The sequence below is a fragment of the Equus quagga genome, chromosome 3 (assembly GCF_021613505.1).
Source record: "Equus quagga isolate Etosha38 chromosome 3, UCLA_HA_Equagga_1.0, whole genome shotgun sequence".
Lineage (NCBI taxonomy): Eukaryota > Metazoa > Chordata > Mammalia > Perissodactyla > Equidae > Equus > Equus quagga.
This window is the reverse complement of record NC_060269.1, coordinates 42,029,636-42,047,194: the sequence shown is the minus strand read 5'-3', so window position 1 is coordinate 42,047,194 and position 17,559 is coordinate 42,029,636. Positions and strand designations below refer to the sequence as shown.

Below are 17,559 nucleotides of genomic sequence, written 5' to 3'. Positions count from 1 at the left end.
TACATGGAGCAAAGGGAAGTCATGGACCTGGGTCAGGTAACTTGTGCTCAGCAGGAGAGCACTAATTGGTTGACTCAGGCCTTTCTTTTCTGGGAGAGCCCAGCTTAGGAACTTAGTTAAGTTTGATTTGCTGACTGGGGCTGAGCATGAGTGACCCCATCTTGGTCCTGATCTGGTTACTTAAACACTGCCTTGGCAAATATGGAGTACGCATAGGAGTGAGGCCAGGCTGGAAGTAAAGGTCCAGTTAGGAAGCAGTTCTGTACCCCTCATGAAAGCAAACACTGGCACAGTGGTGGTAGGAATGAAGATAGACGGACTCTTGGAAAGGTTTTTATTGTAGAGGTGGGAGAATTCAAGAAAACTGTATGGCTTGAGCTATAGGTTGAATGCCAGCGCCAGTAAATATGATAGTAAATACAAACAAGAGGAAAAGACTAGTGAGGGAAGATAAAGTTTTGAATTTGTTGAGTATAAGAAGAAAAGGCTCAGTGAGGAGTTGGAAATTCTCTGTGTCAGGTCTGGGTGTCTTGTGCCAATTTGTATCTTTGATGCCTATTACAGGCCCTTATATGCAGCTGAGGTTGATTGGTTATTTAATGATAAAGTCTGACAAATCTGGTTATTTGAAACTGAATCGTCATTCTTATAGGCTGATATACAGCGGTTAACTTTGAAGGCAGGATTTCTAGCCATTTCACGTGTGAAGATTTCCTTACATGGTCTAAAAAAATTATGGATCCCACTGGAGTAAAATTATGTTTTTGGTATGTGTTGATTGAAATTCCTAATGATAAATTGCTACCCTGAATTTTTATTAATCAAAACAGAATCTCATGCATTTGAAACAGAGCATTTGTATAAGCAATGCATTATTTATTCAATCAACAAACAACTTTTAGTGTGCATATGAAGTCACAGACCCTTTGAAATGACTCCGAGGACCCAAGAGGCCTGCAACCCATCATGTGGCACTTGACTTTTATGGTCTAATTATCACATCATAGAAATAAAAGCAAGAAAATCTTAGGAAATCAGAACTGTCTAACTTATGATAATTGAAATGCTCTATAAACTTCAAAATCCAGTAGTTTAAAGCAGTTTTTTTTCTTTTTTGTGAGGAAGATTGGCTCCGAGCAAATATCTGTGCCAATCTTCCTCTATTTTATGTGGGATGCCATCACAGCATGGCTTGACAAGCAGTGCTAAGTCTGTGCCCAGGATCCGAACCTATGAACCCTGGGCCCCCGAAGTAGAGCACTTGAACTCAACAACTACACACCTGGCCAGCCATTAAAATTTTTCAATCAATGAGATTTTGACACTTCATTGCGAAGAATGTCACTCCATATAAAAACAGCTATAATGAAAGATCTTCTAATGAACCAGAGTTTTCTTGGCTCAAGGCTAAATCTCTGTTACACTGATTTTCCCTTTACCCCAGTTTAGTATTTTATTTATCTCTGGGTTTACTTGCTTTTCTATATCTTACACTGCAAAAAATATCAGATTGCAGCACTGTACTCACTCTGGGCTATATATATTTCTACACAATTGTAATTTTCTTTTATTACTGTAAGTATAAAATTTTAAAATCCTTAATTTATGGAAGTCTCATTTTCTCATTAGCAAAGTCATCAATTCTATAAACTGGTGCTGATATTTATTTAACACATAATTTATTTTATAATTTATTATATATCATTATAATATATGTTATATATACTATAGATAATTTATTATTATATAACACAAATCTCTAATTTAATAATTAATTGAAGCTGCCTACAAATGTGTTTTTAGATAGTTTTAGTTTTTAGATGTGTTTTAGATAGTGATATTTGGTTCAATAGATAGCAGAATTGAGAACAACAGTGATTTCTAATTGAGCTACTGGATACACATATTAACCTCCCCCAAGGCTATTTAATGTTGAAATTAACTACTCTGTAGCCAAATTCTAAATGAAATCCTTTTAAAAACTTACCTTATTTGATGATGATCTATATTTCAGGTACGTTTTTCACATGTAGAAGTAGGCATACATGATGTATAAAGCCAAAGAAATTATATATGCGAGTTTTTTCTAATGGTCATAATTGGGTTAGTTTTAACAAAGTAACTGTATTTATGTCACTTCACATATTCTGTAAAAGGAGCAAATTACTTTTCATTTATTTTCTTAATAATGTTCTTGGGCTCTCTGTTGGCCAGAGTAGAAGAAATTTAATTTAGTTAATAGTTTGTCTAACTCATAATTTTTATATCTTTCACAAATTCCCAAATAAAATATTAAGTGACTATATACCCGACCTGTAGTTCATGTCTACAAGGCCGTCCAAGGAGAAGCATCTCTAAAAAGATGTCTTGATTTTTCATGAAATGTAGGCGTGTGGGTGAGAGCACTGACAGAGCCAGAACTGTCTAATGTGAGGAAGTCAACAGTGAAGTCCAGATTCTAGAATCAGGGTCAGATGGCTAGAGCTCCCTTGCTCTTTGTTATGATCTCTCACCCTGCTTAGCTATGCTAAGCTGAAAAAAGACTAGTAGAAATTACCCAAATAGGGTCCTATCCCAGTATTTGGAGTCTCTGGAGCCATAACAGGAATCTAAAGAGGAGACGCAACGCATCTGAAAGGAAATGGGCCAGTGTACAAATACCTATAGACTCTCATACACATTCTGATCATACTCTAGGAAAACATATGCTGAAGAGCTACAGCCTGAAATCTCATTAGAGGCCACATTGTTGCCTTTTACAGGGTTTAAGAAGTAACAAAACAAAGAACTGGTCCTGTTTCTCCCCAGAGTAGACAGAAAGCTTAGGCAGAACCCGCAAGTCTCTACATGAGAGAAATTCAGGGGGCTGAGAAACCACCTGTGACAACAATTGCAAAATCTAAACTTTATTCTCCACTGATATCCAAAATTTTAACAGTGGAAATTCATCCCATTGGGTCATTTTTTTTCCTGTTGAAGTAAAAACCCTCCACCTCAAGGTTATCATTTATTACTTATTGAGACTCCATTAGCTTGACTTTTTCCAATGGACCAGCCAGCTAAAAGTTGAACCCTGATGAAGGAGACGTATAATTAGATGTGATTCTGTCAAGGTGTTCATGAAATCAGCAAGAGAAGCTATCCAACAGACAGTTGGATATGTAGGATTGGAACTAAACCAAAATTCCTAATCCAGAGATAAAATTTCAGATTAAGCAACATGCTGTTGATAGGGGATGAGAGAGGGAACTGAGGATAGTTGAGGAATACCAGCATTTTAAAATATGATATTGTGAGCCAGCCCGGATGGCATAGTAGTTAAAGTTCAACACGCTCCACTTCAGAGGTCCAGACCTGGTTCCTGGGTGTCGAACCATACCACTTGTCTGTCAGTAGCCATGTTGTGGTGGCAGCTCACATAGAAGAATTTACAACTCTATACAACTGTGTACTGGGGCTTTGGGGCAGGGGGAAGGAAGAAAAAAAGGAGGAAGATTGACAACAGATGTTAGCTTATGGCAAATCTTCCCCTGCAAAGAAAAGGAAAAAAAAAATGACTTCTTTTTCTCAGAATGCATAAATTAAATATATTCATGTCATAAAAATTAGAAAATGTAGAAAAAAATGAAGTTCTGCAATGCAGAGATAACCATTTTTAGTGCTTTGAATTATAACTCTCTAGTAGTTTCTATGCATATCTATACTTCTAAATAGTTAGCATTGTAATATTTGAAAATAGCTTTTATTACCTCTTAACAATATATAAATACTTCATAATATTTATTTTCTATCAAGAATGGGTATTTTCTCTTTTTTCCCCAGTTTTATTGAGAAATAATTGACATACACCATTGTATAAGTTTAAGGCATGCAGCATGATGGTTTGATTTACAGATATAGTGAAATGATTACCACAATAGGTTCAGCTAACCACCATATTCTCAGATAAATACAATAAAAACACAAGAAAGAAGAAAAGAATAAAAGGAAAAATTTTCTTCTTCTGATGAGAACTCTTAGGATTTATTCTCTTAGCAACTTTCCTACATATCATATAGCAGTGTTGGCTATAGTCATCATGTTGTACATTACATCCCTAGTACTTATTTACCTTATAACTGGAAGTTTATACATTTTGACCACCTTTCTCTAATTTCCCCTCCCCTCACCCCCTGCTTTTGGCAACCACATATTTGATCTCTTTTTCTATGAATTTTCTTTTTTTTTTAAGATTCCACATTTAAGTGTGATCATAAAGTATTTGTCTTTCTCTGTCCAACTTATTTCACATAGCATAATGCTTTCAAAGTCTGTCTATGCTTTTGCAAATTATAGAGTTTCCTTTTTTATGACTAAATAATATTTTACTGTATATATATATATATATATATATATACACACACACACACACACACATATATATCTATACCACAATTTTTTTATCCATTCATCCATTGGTAAACATTTTGGTTGTCTCCATGTTGTGACTATTGTAAATGATTCTGCTATGAATGAGGGGGTGCAAATATATTTTCAAGTTAGTGTTTTCATCTCCTTTAGATATATTCCACAAGTGGAATTGCTAGATCATATGGTATTTCTATTTTTAATTTAATTTAATTTTTTTTTTTTTTTTTTTTTTTCTTTGGTAGATTCCCTCTGAGCTAACTTCTGTGCCAATCTTCCTCTTTTTACTTGAGGAAGATTCACTCTGAGCTAACATCTGTACTAGTCTTCCTTTATTTTGTATGTAGGTCACCTCCTCAACATGGCCCCCAATGAGTGGTGTGTATCCATGCCTGGGAACCGAACCTGCACCACTGAAGTGGGTGCGCTAAACTTAACTGCTAGGCCACAGGGCTGGGCCCTATTTTTAATTTTTTGAGGATCCTCCATACAGCTTTCCACAGTAACTGCATCAATTTACAATCCCACTGACAATACACAGGGTTTCATTTCTCCACATCTATGCCAGCATTTGTTATATCTTGTCTTTTTGATCATGGCCATTCTTATAGACATGAGGTGGTATCTCATTATGGTTTTAATTTCTATTTCCCTAATGACTGGTGATGCTGAGAATCTTTTCATGTACCTATTGCCCTTTTATATATCTTCTTTGTATAAATGTCTATTGAGGTCCTTTGCCCATTTTTTAATTGGATTTTTTTTTTTTTTTTTGCTATTGAGTTGTATGAGTTACTTATATGCTTTGGATATTAACCCCTTATCAGATATATGGCTTGCAAATATTTTTTTCCTTTCTCTGGGTTGTCTTTTCACTATGTTGATGGTTTCTTTTGCTGTGCAGAAGCTTTTTAGTTTGATGTAGTCCCACTTGTTTATTTTTTATTTTGTTGCTTGTGCTTTAGGTGTTATAGCTAAAAAATCGTTACCAAGACCCGTGTGAAGGAGCTTTATTCCTATGTTTTCTTCTAGGAGTTTCATGGTTTCAGGTCTTACATTTAAGTCTTTAATCCATTTTGAGTTAATTTTTGTGAGTGGTGTAACATGGGTGCAGTTTCATTGCTTGACGTGTGAATATCTAATTATCCCAACACCATTTATTGAAGAGATTGTTTTTTCTCCATCGAGTATTCTTAGCTTCCTTGTCAAATATTAATTGACTGTATATACTTGGGTTTATTTCTGTGTTCTTGATTCTGTTCCATTGGTCTATGTGTCTATTTTTATGCCAGTACCATACTGTTTTGATGACTATAGCTTTATACTATAGCTTGAAACCAGGAAGTGTGATGCCTCTTGCTTTGCTCTTCTTTCTCAGGATTTCTGTGACTATGTAGGGTACTTCATTCTTCAGTATAAATTTTAGGAACGTTTTTTCTACTGCCATAGAAAAATGCCTTTGGAATCTTGATAGGGATTCCATTGAATTTATAGATGTCTTTTGATAGTATTGACATTTTAACAATATTAATTCTGACAATCCATGAAGATGAGATGCCTTTCCATTTATTTGTGTCTTCTTCAATTCCTTTCATTATTGCCTTATAGTTTTCAGAGTAGAGATCTTTCACCTCCTTAGTTAAATTTATTCCTATTTTATTTTTTTGATGCTATTGTAAATGGGGTCAATTTCTTTATTTCTTTTTTGCAAAATTTGTTGTTAGTGTATAGAAGTGCTACTGAGTTTTATATGTTAACTTTGTATCCTGAAACTTCAGTGAATTCATTGATTAGATCTAACAGTTTTTTGGTTGCGTCTTTAGGATTTTCTATATATAAAATCATGTCATCTGCAAATAGAGACAATTTTACTTCTTCTTTTCCAATTCTGATACCTTTAATTTCTTTTTCTTGCCTGATTTCTCTAGCTAGCTAGGACTTCCAATACTATGTTGGATAAGAGTGGTAAGAGTAGGCACCCTTATCTTGATCCTGATCTTGAACGTTTCAACCTTTTACCACTGTGTATGATGTTATCCGTTGGCTTGTCATATGTGGCCTTTATTATGTTGAGATCTATTCTTCCTGTCTAATTTAATGAGTTTTTATCATGAATGGATGTTGAATTTTGTCAAATGCTTTTTCTGCATCTGTCTAGATGATAATATGATTCTTTTTTTCATTCTATTAATGTGATGCATCACAATGATTTATTTGTGTATGTCGAACCATCCTTGTATCCCCAGGATAAATCCTACTTGATCATGGTGAATGATCCTTTTAATGTGCTGCTGAATTTTGTTTGCTAGTATTTAATTGAGAATTTTCGCATGTATATTCATCAGGATATTGGCCTGTAGTTTTCTTTTCTGGTAGTGTCCTTTTCTGGTTTTGGTGTCAGGATAATGCTGGCCTCATAAAATGAGTTTGGGAGTGTTTTCTCGTCTTTGATTTTTTGGAAGAGTTTAAGAAGGATTGATATTAATTCTTCTTTAAATGTTTGGTAAAATTTATCAGTGAAGCCACCTGGTCCTGGGCTTTTCTTTTTTGGGAGATTTTTGATTACTGGTTTAAATTCTTCCTAGTAATTGGTCTATTCAGATTTTCTAATTCTTCCTGATTCAGTCTTGTTATTGACTGTTTCTAAGAAGTTGTTTCATTTCTTTCAAGTTGTTCAGTTTGTTGAGTATAGTTGTTGAAAGTAACCTCTTATGAGCCTTTGACTTTCATGGTATCAGTTGTAATGTCTCCTTTTTCATTTATAATTTTGCTGATTTGGTTCCTTTCTCTTTTTTCCTTAGTTAATCTAGCCAATGGTCTGTCAATTTTATTTTTTCCAAGAACCAACTCGTAGTTTGGTTAATATTTTCTATTGTTTTTCTGTTCTCTATTTCATTTATTTTTGCTCTAATCTTTTTTATTTCCTTTCTTCTGCTAACTTTCGGTGCAGTTTGTTTTTGTTTTTCTAGTAAAGTGTAGTCAGGTTGTTTATTTGGGATCTTTCTTGCTTCTTAATGTAGACATGTACTGCTATGAACTTCCCTATTAGAATTGATTTTGCTGCATCCTGTAAGTTCTGGTATATTGTGTTTCCATTTTTGTTTCAAGGAACTTTTTTATTTCCCCTTTAATTTCTTCTTTGATCCATTGGTTTTTCAGGAGAATATTGTTTAATTTCCATGTATTTGTGAATTTTACCGTTTTCCTCTTGTTGATTTCTAGTTTCATGCCATGGTGATCAGAGAAGATACTTGGTATGATTTCAAACGTCTTGAATTTGCTAAGACTTGTTTTGTGGCCTGATATATGGTCTATCCTAGAAAATGTTCCATGTGCCCTTAAGTAGAATGCATATTCTGTTGTTGGATAGAATATTCTGTATATAACTGTTAGGTCCATTTGGTCTCTAGTGTTGTTCAAATCTGTTGTTTCCTTATTGATTTTCTGTCTGGATAATCTATTCATTGTTGAGAATGCGGTATTAAAGTCCCAGACTATTATTATATCACTGGTTTATTTCTCGTTTTAGCTCTGTTAGTTTTTGCTTTGTATATCTACATGGTCTGAAGTTGGGTACATAAATATTTATAATTGTTATATATTCTTGATGTATTGACTGCTTTATTACTATATGATGACCTTCTTTCTCTCTTTTTACCATTTTTAGTTTAAAGTTTATTTTGTCTGACATAGGTATAACTACTCCTGCTTGTTTTTTGCTTAGTATTTGCTTGAAATCTTTTTCCATCCCTTCACTCTCAGTCTATGTGTGTCTTTAAAGTTAAAGTGAGTCTCTTGTAGTCAGCCTATTGTTGAATCTTGTTTTTTATCTATTCAGTAATTCTACGTCTTTTAATTGGAGAATTTAAGCCATTTACATTTTAAGTAATTATTGATAAATGAGGACTTTCTATTGCCATTTTGTTAATTGTTTTCTGGTTATTTTTTAGATTCATTGTTGCTTGTTTCTTATCCTGCTCTCTTTTTTGTGTGTGTGTTTTGATGTCTTTTGGTATCAGTATGTTTTGGCTTCCTTGTTGTGTTCTTTTGGTGTAATACTACAGGACTTTCCCTTGTGGCTACCATGAGGTTTACATAAAATATCTTAAACTTATAACATCCTATTTTAAGCTGACATCAACTTAACTTCAATAGAATTTGTAAACTTTATACTTTTATTTCTCCTCCCCACATTCTCTTTTCCCACTGGAAGAACCAAAGGCTCAGGGGAGACCTTTCCACATGGTGCTGTGCTGGCCAAGGGGAGGTGCAATGCAGTCAATGTGTAGCCTCTTCTCTTATCCTTCTAATGGATTCTGTCTTGGTCTCTGTGATGGAGGGGCTTCAGCCTCACCCCCACCTCATTCTCTCAGTAGTTCTTGTTCCTAAATAGTTATTAGTTGCTTTTGTGAGGGGGAGCAAAGTCAGAAATGACCTATGCTGCCATCTTGGTGAAATCTGCAGAAATAGGTGTTATATTTTGTCAGATGTTTCATGTGTGTCTGTTGAGATGATAATATGATTTTTCCTTTTTCATTTGTTAGTATAGTAAATAGTGTTTCCTGATTTTCTAATGTTAAATCAAACAAACCCCACTAGATCATGATGTATTTTCTTTTTTATATATTATTACATACTATTGCTAAAGTTTCATTTTGAATGTTTTCATCTATGCTCATGAGCAATATTAATCTGTAGTTTTCTTTTAAAGGACTTTAGCCTTACTCCTACCTTCCATCTTTTCCCACCACCAGAATGTTGGCTCCTCTTTCCCCTACATGTCTCCCACTCCCCACAGAAAATAAGAACTCTTTCTAGAGTGCCCCCTCACATACACCTCATTTCCTGCTGAAGGAAAAGCAGGAACCAGTTATCACAGGAATTTACTATTTTAAGGCTCAATAAACATATTATACAATTATTTGTTAAATGAATGACCTTCCAGCTATTAAAAAAATCAATAATTAAATTAAAATGTTTCTTTTTAGAGAGTTATGAGAATTACAGGTAATTTCAACTAAAACGAGTTGGTGTTGGTGCCCTAAATATACAAAGTCCATGTAAGGATACGCCCATGTAAGATTTTCCACTGTGGTCCAGGACCCAGTGGTACGGCCATTACTTTGTTTCTGCCTCCCTCTCTTGTCACCATTCCTAGTTCCTGGTTTGATCCAGTCCCCACCCAGATGCTGACACTTAGTTCTATGACCTTGTTAAGACAGTGCTCCCTTGGACCTGGCCATTGCTCTGGACTCTCCAGCTTCAGCTTTAAGCCTTTCATGATGCAGATTCACCCACAGGCTGTCTGTGCATCATGGAATACATTACCTGCTCCTTGGAATCCTACTCGCATCACTTATCTTTCCAGCCAACCCCTGACAGTGGAAAACAGAACTGGGGAATAGGATGATATGAGAAAGAAACTATGAGAAGGACATTGGCTTGGGAATAACAGAACCTATTGTAAGAAATGATGTTAATTTGTTTAACGCTATGAGTTTTCTGCAAGGATGACATAACTCTGTTGCAGTTATGCAACTATCTTTAAGAATGTGCTGGTGGGCAAAGTGTATTCAGCAAAAGATGGTGAATATATCAATACAAATGATTAGCACTAGCAGCAAAACTGCTCAAGCATATGCTCAACTATGTTTGCATAAAAGTAGCACCACATCGCAATACTGATGGTCCCGAAATTCCATTTGCAACCTCTAATTAAATCCACTAAAAAGAAAAAAACTGTTGGGAACTGTTTTTCAAAAAAAAAAAAAACAGTCCAGTACTCATGACTGTAATCATCTGTTTCACATTGTCTTGGAATATAATGACAATTATAAATAATTCTCAAGAGGGTCTTCATAGGTAAGGTATGCCTATATCTAATTTTAGACTTTTGAGTTAAAAATCAGAAAGTAAATATACAACCCTTATCTTGGAGACAAACCAGATTTGTGTAACTCCTGGGGAACTTTTGATGTCATAAGCTACTAAGCATACTGTATCTGTCCATTTGAGAAGCCTCTTGTGCCTTTGACAAAACCTACTGAGGCAATTGTTTAAATGAGGCTGTCTCTGTAGTAAGGAGGAAGTTTTCATTTCCAGTAAATTATTTTTTCCCAGAAGAAAAAGTCAGAAGAAATCCTTCAGTGCCAAACTTTTGTTATTCAGTGAATCTAAAATTACATTATCTCTGTTCCCCTAGATCCTGTTGTTACATCCCTCAACATGGTCAAGTCCAATGGGATCCAGATGTTATTGTAGACCTATTTTGACTGATGGTATTTGGCTCCAACTTAATACACAAAGTGCACTCAGTAGTCCTGACCCTAAATGTGTCCTTGAATCCACTTTTCTCTCCCTTCTCAATTGCATTCTCAAAAAACGATTCTGGGGGCCAGCGTGGTGGCACAGTGGGGAAGTTCACACGTTCCACTTTGGCAGCCCCAGGTTCACTGGTTGGGATCCTGGGTGTGGACCTATGCACCGCTTATCAAGTCATGCTGTGAGAGGCGTTCCACATATAAAAAAACAGAGGAAGATGGGCATGAATGCTGGCTCAGGGTCAATCTTCCTCAGCAAAAGGAGGAGGATTGGCAGCAGATGTTAGCTCAGGGCTAATCTTCCCCCCCCCAAAAAAGATTCCGATTTTCTTCTCTCAGAGAGCAGGGATGATTACTCAGTAGGTCTATGTGTCCTTAGAGCTTACTCTATCCTAATAGGTGATACTAATCATTTTTAAATATGCTGGTGTTCAAAATGATAAGCACCAGTTTGATATGTGTCATCTTTGATTATCAACTGGTTGGTTGATAGGTTACACTCACCCTGGAGTTGTTTTAAATTGCATATATTCAAATTTTTTTTTCACAATCTAGAATGCATTCCCCCTCCCTCCTCACTCACCCCACCTGGAGGCCAATGATAATTACTTCTATAAAAATATGGTGGGAACGCTATGTCATACGGAAAAAGGCTAATAACCACTTTTAGATGCTCGGATGTTTTACATACAATGTACGATATTGAATGATAGTGTACATCAGGGAGTTTTTTTTCTGTGTGATTAAATATGTGTGTGCATTCCTATGAGAAGGGCAAAAAGTAAAAAATATTCACTTATTTTTTTCCTTTATTTCTTATGAAGATAATGCACCATGTTTTAGTTTTAATGTGACAACACCTGCCTGTATCATGATATGTGGTGTTTTACAAGTAATTTGTTAAAGTGTTGGAACTTGGTAATGACTTGTTTATAAAGGAGAATAGATTCAGAGGTAGACATTTTCATTTACTTCCATTCAGTTACACATTCACAAATTTACAAGAAAGAGTTGGAGTTACAGATAACGTGTGAATTGTCATAACCCACAGTACATCTTTCCTGTAAGCTCTTCCATATCCAGGAGAACTCCAGGTGAAATCTGTGGATGTCTGACTAGTGTACAAAAGCAGAAAAAGGTCAACGGTCTAACAGACAGGTGTCTTTTATAAATCCTCACAAATCAATCCTTAGAAATCCTTTGTTTAATAAAATTCCTACCATTGTTTAATGTCATGTGATATAATCATGAAGATGTTTGCACTCTCCATTACTTTTGTGTTGTTTCTTTACATTCTGTGTTTTCTTAAGCAAAACTAAACTATACATTATATATATTAACATTTTATCTCTTAGCAACTTGAAAATTTTAAAGACTATTTTCTCCCTGAGGCATCGTTTCCTTAGCTCATCCTAGGAAGCTGACCTAGAGTTTGTATTCTTCCGCAGATTTTAAATCATTGTTTAAGTCTTAATATAATTCTTTCTTCCTCCATTGCAATCAATCTGCCATAGGAAAAAAATGGTATTTACTTCTACTTTACTCCTCAGTCCATCTATACTGGTGTGTGGCAGTTTTAAAGAAGATCTGTAACACATTGGCCTTGGTAACAGAAAAAGGAAAAAAGATACAGCCAATCTGCATGATTGCAACTCTGAAGAACCCAAAGACGTACTGAGAAAGAGAGGATGAGGGTAAAACTAGAAACTACACCATTTGGGCAATTCTCAAGATTTCTAGATTGTCTAATAGCTATGAAGTACTATATGCTCCCTTCCATGCTCTCCTCTGTATCATAGGGGCTGGAAACCTAAAAATTACTTTTCCCCAAATCCCTGCCAGGAGGCCTAAGTTATCTACCACAAAGGAGAGATACTCACGTGAATTGTGGAAAGGAGAAGAGAAGCAAAAGGCACTATTGAGTCCATGGCAGGGGTGAATAGAAGTGAGGGTTTAGCAGAAGGCAATAAAATTTTAACAGATAAATCTATGCTTTTTCCTGTGCATCATCCACTTTGGTGCTATGGGCCTTAGTAGTGGTTTCCTGCAATTTTGCACTTCCTAGTTTCCTCGAAGCCGAGAGAGACTTTATCTAACCTTCAATTCTCCAGTTCCTCCAGTGGTTTTGCAAGATTTGAATTTCCTGTATTAAATGACTTTTCTGCTAGAAATAACTAGAATGGCATCCCTTTAGCTATCTGAATCATGACTAATACACTTTATTGGCCCCTCCATGCTTCCCTTGTACAAGGTTCTAGATAATTTTGAGTGAGCCCCTAAATCGAGTCTGTATAGAGAGCACTTTCCAATTATGCAGATGTCTATCTTTAATGGCCTTCAAAAAAACAAAACTAATCTAATACTGAACAAATATGCATCCTGACTGGACTCCTGTAGAGCTAAAACCTTACTTTCCTACAAGTTGTATGATAAAAGTACGAAAAGTTTATAGTTTACAACCTTACAGACCTGTCTTCAAATCATGGCTGTAACATTTACTTGACTCATTAACTCAGTTTCCCTAATGGATATTTATTGAGCACCAACTTGGTGCTGTTAACTGCAAGCACGTGTGGTACTACAATGATTAAAACAGTCCCTGGCCCCCGCCCTCATTGCTTAAAATCTAGTGGCAAAGATTGGAGGGAGAGAGATTTTGCAAAGGATAAAACATATAGGTAGAGCCAGGTACTAAACAGTCATCCAAGACACAAAAAGATTTTTGCCTCTATGACAAGAATGATGAGGAGACATTGAAGAGTTTTCATTCAAAGGGAGATGTAATAAAATTTGAGTTTATGAAAAATCACTCTGGCTAGTGAGTAAAAGATGGAATGGATGGGAGATGACTGGATATAGAGAGACCAATTAGGAAGCTGCCACATTAAACTGGATGAGAAATAATAGAGGTCTGGGGAGATAATCATAGCCTGAACTATGGCGGGAACAATAGAGTGAAGAAAAGTGAATTGATTAGAAATATCTAGGAATTAGAACAAAATGTGGGAATTAATTGGACGTGTGTTATAAAGACACAGAAGAGTCAAGGATGACTTTAAAGTGTAAGGCTTTTGGGAACGGGGGGAGAGCAGTGTCATGATGGGGACAGGGAATACAGAAAAACAAAGTGGAGGTGGGGTGAGGTGTGGGTCAAAATGGTAGGTTCTGTTTTAGACATGCTGGATTTGACCTGCTAGTAAGACACCCATGTGGACATGTCAAGTTGGTTGATAGAGATACAAGTTTGAAGTTCAGAAGAAAGGTCTGGTCTGAAAATTAACATACAGGCACTGCCAGAATATGGAGTATAATTGCCGGCAGGTGGATCCATTGACTCAAGTTCACGAACAGAATGGAAAGAGCTGGACTAACTGTCTAGGAGCCACCATTATTTTCCTTTCTTTAGTTGCATCAAAGGCTTACTATCTTGTCTTGAACAGGAACTCTGCTATAAAATATCACACAATCTCTCTAATTTCCCAGATTCTTTTTATTTCAACAGATAAAATCACTACATAAAGATATTTTATTAATGAGTTAACAGAATTAATTAGATCATATATATTAATTTGAATCTAATAATTTACTACTACAACAGGTGATATAGTAGTATTCACATTTCCCTACAGTGTAAGAATTCTCCAAGAGGAAAAATAACCTTTTAACCACAATTATCTCTTAGCATATTAAGCAAAGTAACTGCTATTTAAAGAATAAAAAGCTGCTTCTTGGACAGTTATGTTAAGCCCAACAGAAAAATGAATTCTTCAATTAAGTGATATATTACAGACATACATTATTTTTTGTTTACTTCTTAATTGGCCTTCCACTTAACCCAACTTCTATTGTTTTCATTCTTTCTCAGTATTCCAAAAGTACAGGGCGCTTCAAGATCAGTCTTTTATTTTAGCATGGAAGTAATTCAATAAGAGCCAAAGCATGAATTTTAAATATATCTATAAAATGAAACTCTCCAGTTCATAAAGTTAATGCTTGTAACTAAATATAATACTCATATCGAATTCATTTAAAATTTAAGAAATCTATTCACAAATTCAGTCATACTTACAAAAATATGATTGCAATGAAACTTCTTTAACAGCATCCAAAGAAGTACAACTATTTTAATATCGTAATTATTTTTCATGAACATAATAGGGTTTTAAGCATCTTTGGGTACTATTGAAATAAAAATTATATCCATAAAATCATTAAAAGAAAAATACTATAGCATCTATGTTCCACTATTTATATACACAATTTTATTATATATATTCATAAGTTATACAAAAAATACAGCTAATTATTTTGAGAAGAGGACAATTTATGTTGGATTGGTCCAAATAGAACATTTGCAAGATGGAACGAATCCAATGTTTTTAATATTTCTTACCAAATGGGTTCCATTTTCATGAAATTATATTGTTTTACTAATCATGAATGGGTCCATGGAAGATGAATTTAAAAAAAAACAACACTACAGTGTCCTGTAAACACATTAGAGCTCTGTATCTGTGTAAAAATTGCTTACAAATAACCACAAGATGTTACAAAATGCCACAAAAATTATTTTCTAATCTGATTTAATTTTTCACTGAAGACAAACTCAGCTCCAATGTAGGAATAATACATGTTCAAAAAGTTATAACAATTAGCAATAATTAAAAGTATTATGCTGTAGGCTTCTTTGTTATCTACATGGTATCTACATAAGGCAGAGACAACTTGAAATGAGAAGTTAAATCATGGTTTACATTTCCGTAATTCTGAGAATTTTAGCCTTCCATTCTGAGTTGAAGAAACCCTTCACTAACCAAGCATTTGGTTTTAAGAACAACTGGCTAAATGAGTAAGGATTTCCCTGTCATTTGCCAAAATACTAATTATATAGCAAATTTCAGTTTATTTCCTTCAAGTCATTCGAATAGTTGGTAGCATTTACCTGCAGTGTTCCCTGATGGATTAAGCCCATAGGAAGAATAACAAAAAATCAAAATACAGTAAAGGAGAGCCTACGGCTCCCTAGGGAAATTGGTGTTTAGTATCTTCTCACCAGACATGGGGGGAGCAGTGAATTACACATCATCCCCAGTCTACACCCTAATGTGATTTGAAAGTCAACCTATTTACCCTCCACCTTTTAGCAAAGCTGATGACACCAATGCCTTGTTCAGTTTCCTTGACTCTGGGAAACAGTCAAAAGCATTTCTCTCTGCTTTTACTTGTCAATTCAACCTACCATCCAGGCAACTGCAATCAAACTATTTTGTTGTCCTATCTGAATGCTAGTGTTTTTACCTAGGCTCTGCCAACCAGTTTTCCACGAATTGCAACACAGATGCTTCCATTCAGATGCTCTTTTTCTTCCTTAAAATTGGAAATCAGGATGCACCTTTGAGCTCTGTGCAACCAGATTCATAGCTCTGGTCAGAATTCATCTGGACATTTTCACACTCCAGTCTCCTTACACATTGGTAGCATCTGTGAAAGAGTCATTGGCGCCATTGTTCTTTTTGACTTCCAGGTTCTTCATAGTCTTGAATGTCATGGACACCTCAGAGTGAATGGCGTCCAACCTCTGCTCACAGCGGAAAGCTGAGAGGAAAGCCTTTCTGTAGTTGCTGTTCATCCAGCCATACAGAAGGGGGTTGGCAAAGGTGGAGCACATGGCGATGATGTGGAACAGGGTGAAGATGAGTTTGTACTCCTTCAGGTCCAGGACATGGTTGTCAATGTCGACAGCAAGTTGGAAGGCATGGAGAGGCAACCAGCTGACAGCAAACACCACCACCACACACACCAGCATTTTGGTGGTTTTTTGCCTTCGCTGATGGTAGTGGTCATTAGCAGCTCCGGGGCTGACATGGTTCTTAAGTTTACTCCAAATGCGAGTGTAAGAAAAAGATATGATGCCCAGAGGCAAAACATACAGGATTAATAAGGAGGAAAGACTGTAGATAGTGCCATAGATGTTCTTCTCACCAGGCCACTTCTCAGTACAGGCCACAATCTCAAAGTCAGGATTAATCTCAATCATTGAATACTCCCGGAAGATGGCCAGGGGGCTTGCTAGCAGAGCACTGATGCCCCAGGCCAAGGCAATAATCAGGAAGCTGATTCTCTTGGAGATCCTGCTGTCTAGGTGGTAGACGATGCAACGATGCCGGTCCAGGGCAATTACTGTCAAGGTGATTGTGGACACTTGTACTGCCAGGCCCTGGGCATAGGGCACCAGGTGGCATAGGACAGGACCCATTTTCCACTCTCCCATTAAGGTGTAGGTAAGAGTGAATGGCAAGCACAAGGTGTTCACCAGAAGATCTGCCACAGCCAGATTGGCAATGAAAAAGTTCGTTACCGTGCGCATGCTCTTGAATTTGATCACCACATGGATCACCAAAGAGTTGCCAATCACCCCGAGCAAGATGATAGAGCAATAGGCCAATATGAGGACAATCTGTACCTCAATAAGCTTGGTGCTGTCTATAAGCTCTGGCTTAGGGTCAGGGCCCAGCTCACCTCTAGGAGTGGTTTGCCCTGGATCATAGTGCTCCACCTTCATTTCTTCTGCTGTCTGGTTCTCATCAGCCTCTGCACCTATTGGGCCCATACTGTGCAATTGGGGCAAGAGTCTACAATAAAAAAAGGAAAAGAACAAATCTGGAACAAGGAAAACATAGGGGTGAGGCAAATAAATATCACAAATGGACTGGTTTTATTTTGGTTGGGGCTCAAAACAGCTGTCCTTTGATTCTAAAATTGCACATAGTGTTACATTTAAATAAAACAGACCCTTTAATAAGTCTATTCACAAATACGGATGAATTAAATA

General features: G+C 36.2%; 1 protein-coding gene across 1 annotated transcript; it reads right to left on the bottom strand.

The window, feature by feature from the left end:
- Positions 1 to 16,191: 16,191 nt before the first annotated feature.
- On the bottom strand, positions 16,192 to 17,337 carry NPY2R (neuropeptide Y receptor Y2). Its single transcript, XM_046655925.1, has one exon. The coding sequence runs from the start codon at positions 17,335 to 17,337 to the stop codon at positions 16,192 to 16,194; it is 1,146 nt and encodes a 381-aa protein (XP_046511881.1).
- Between the last annotated feature and the right edge of the window lie 222 nt (positions 17,338 to 17,559).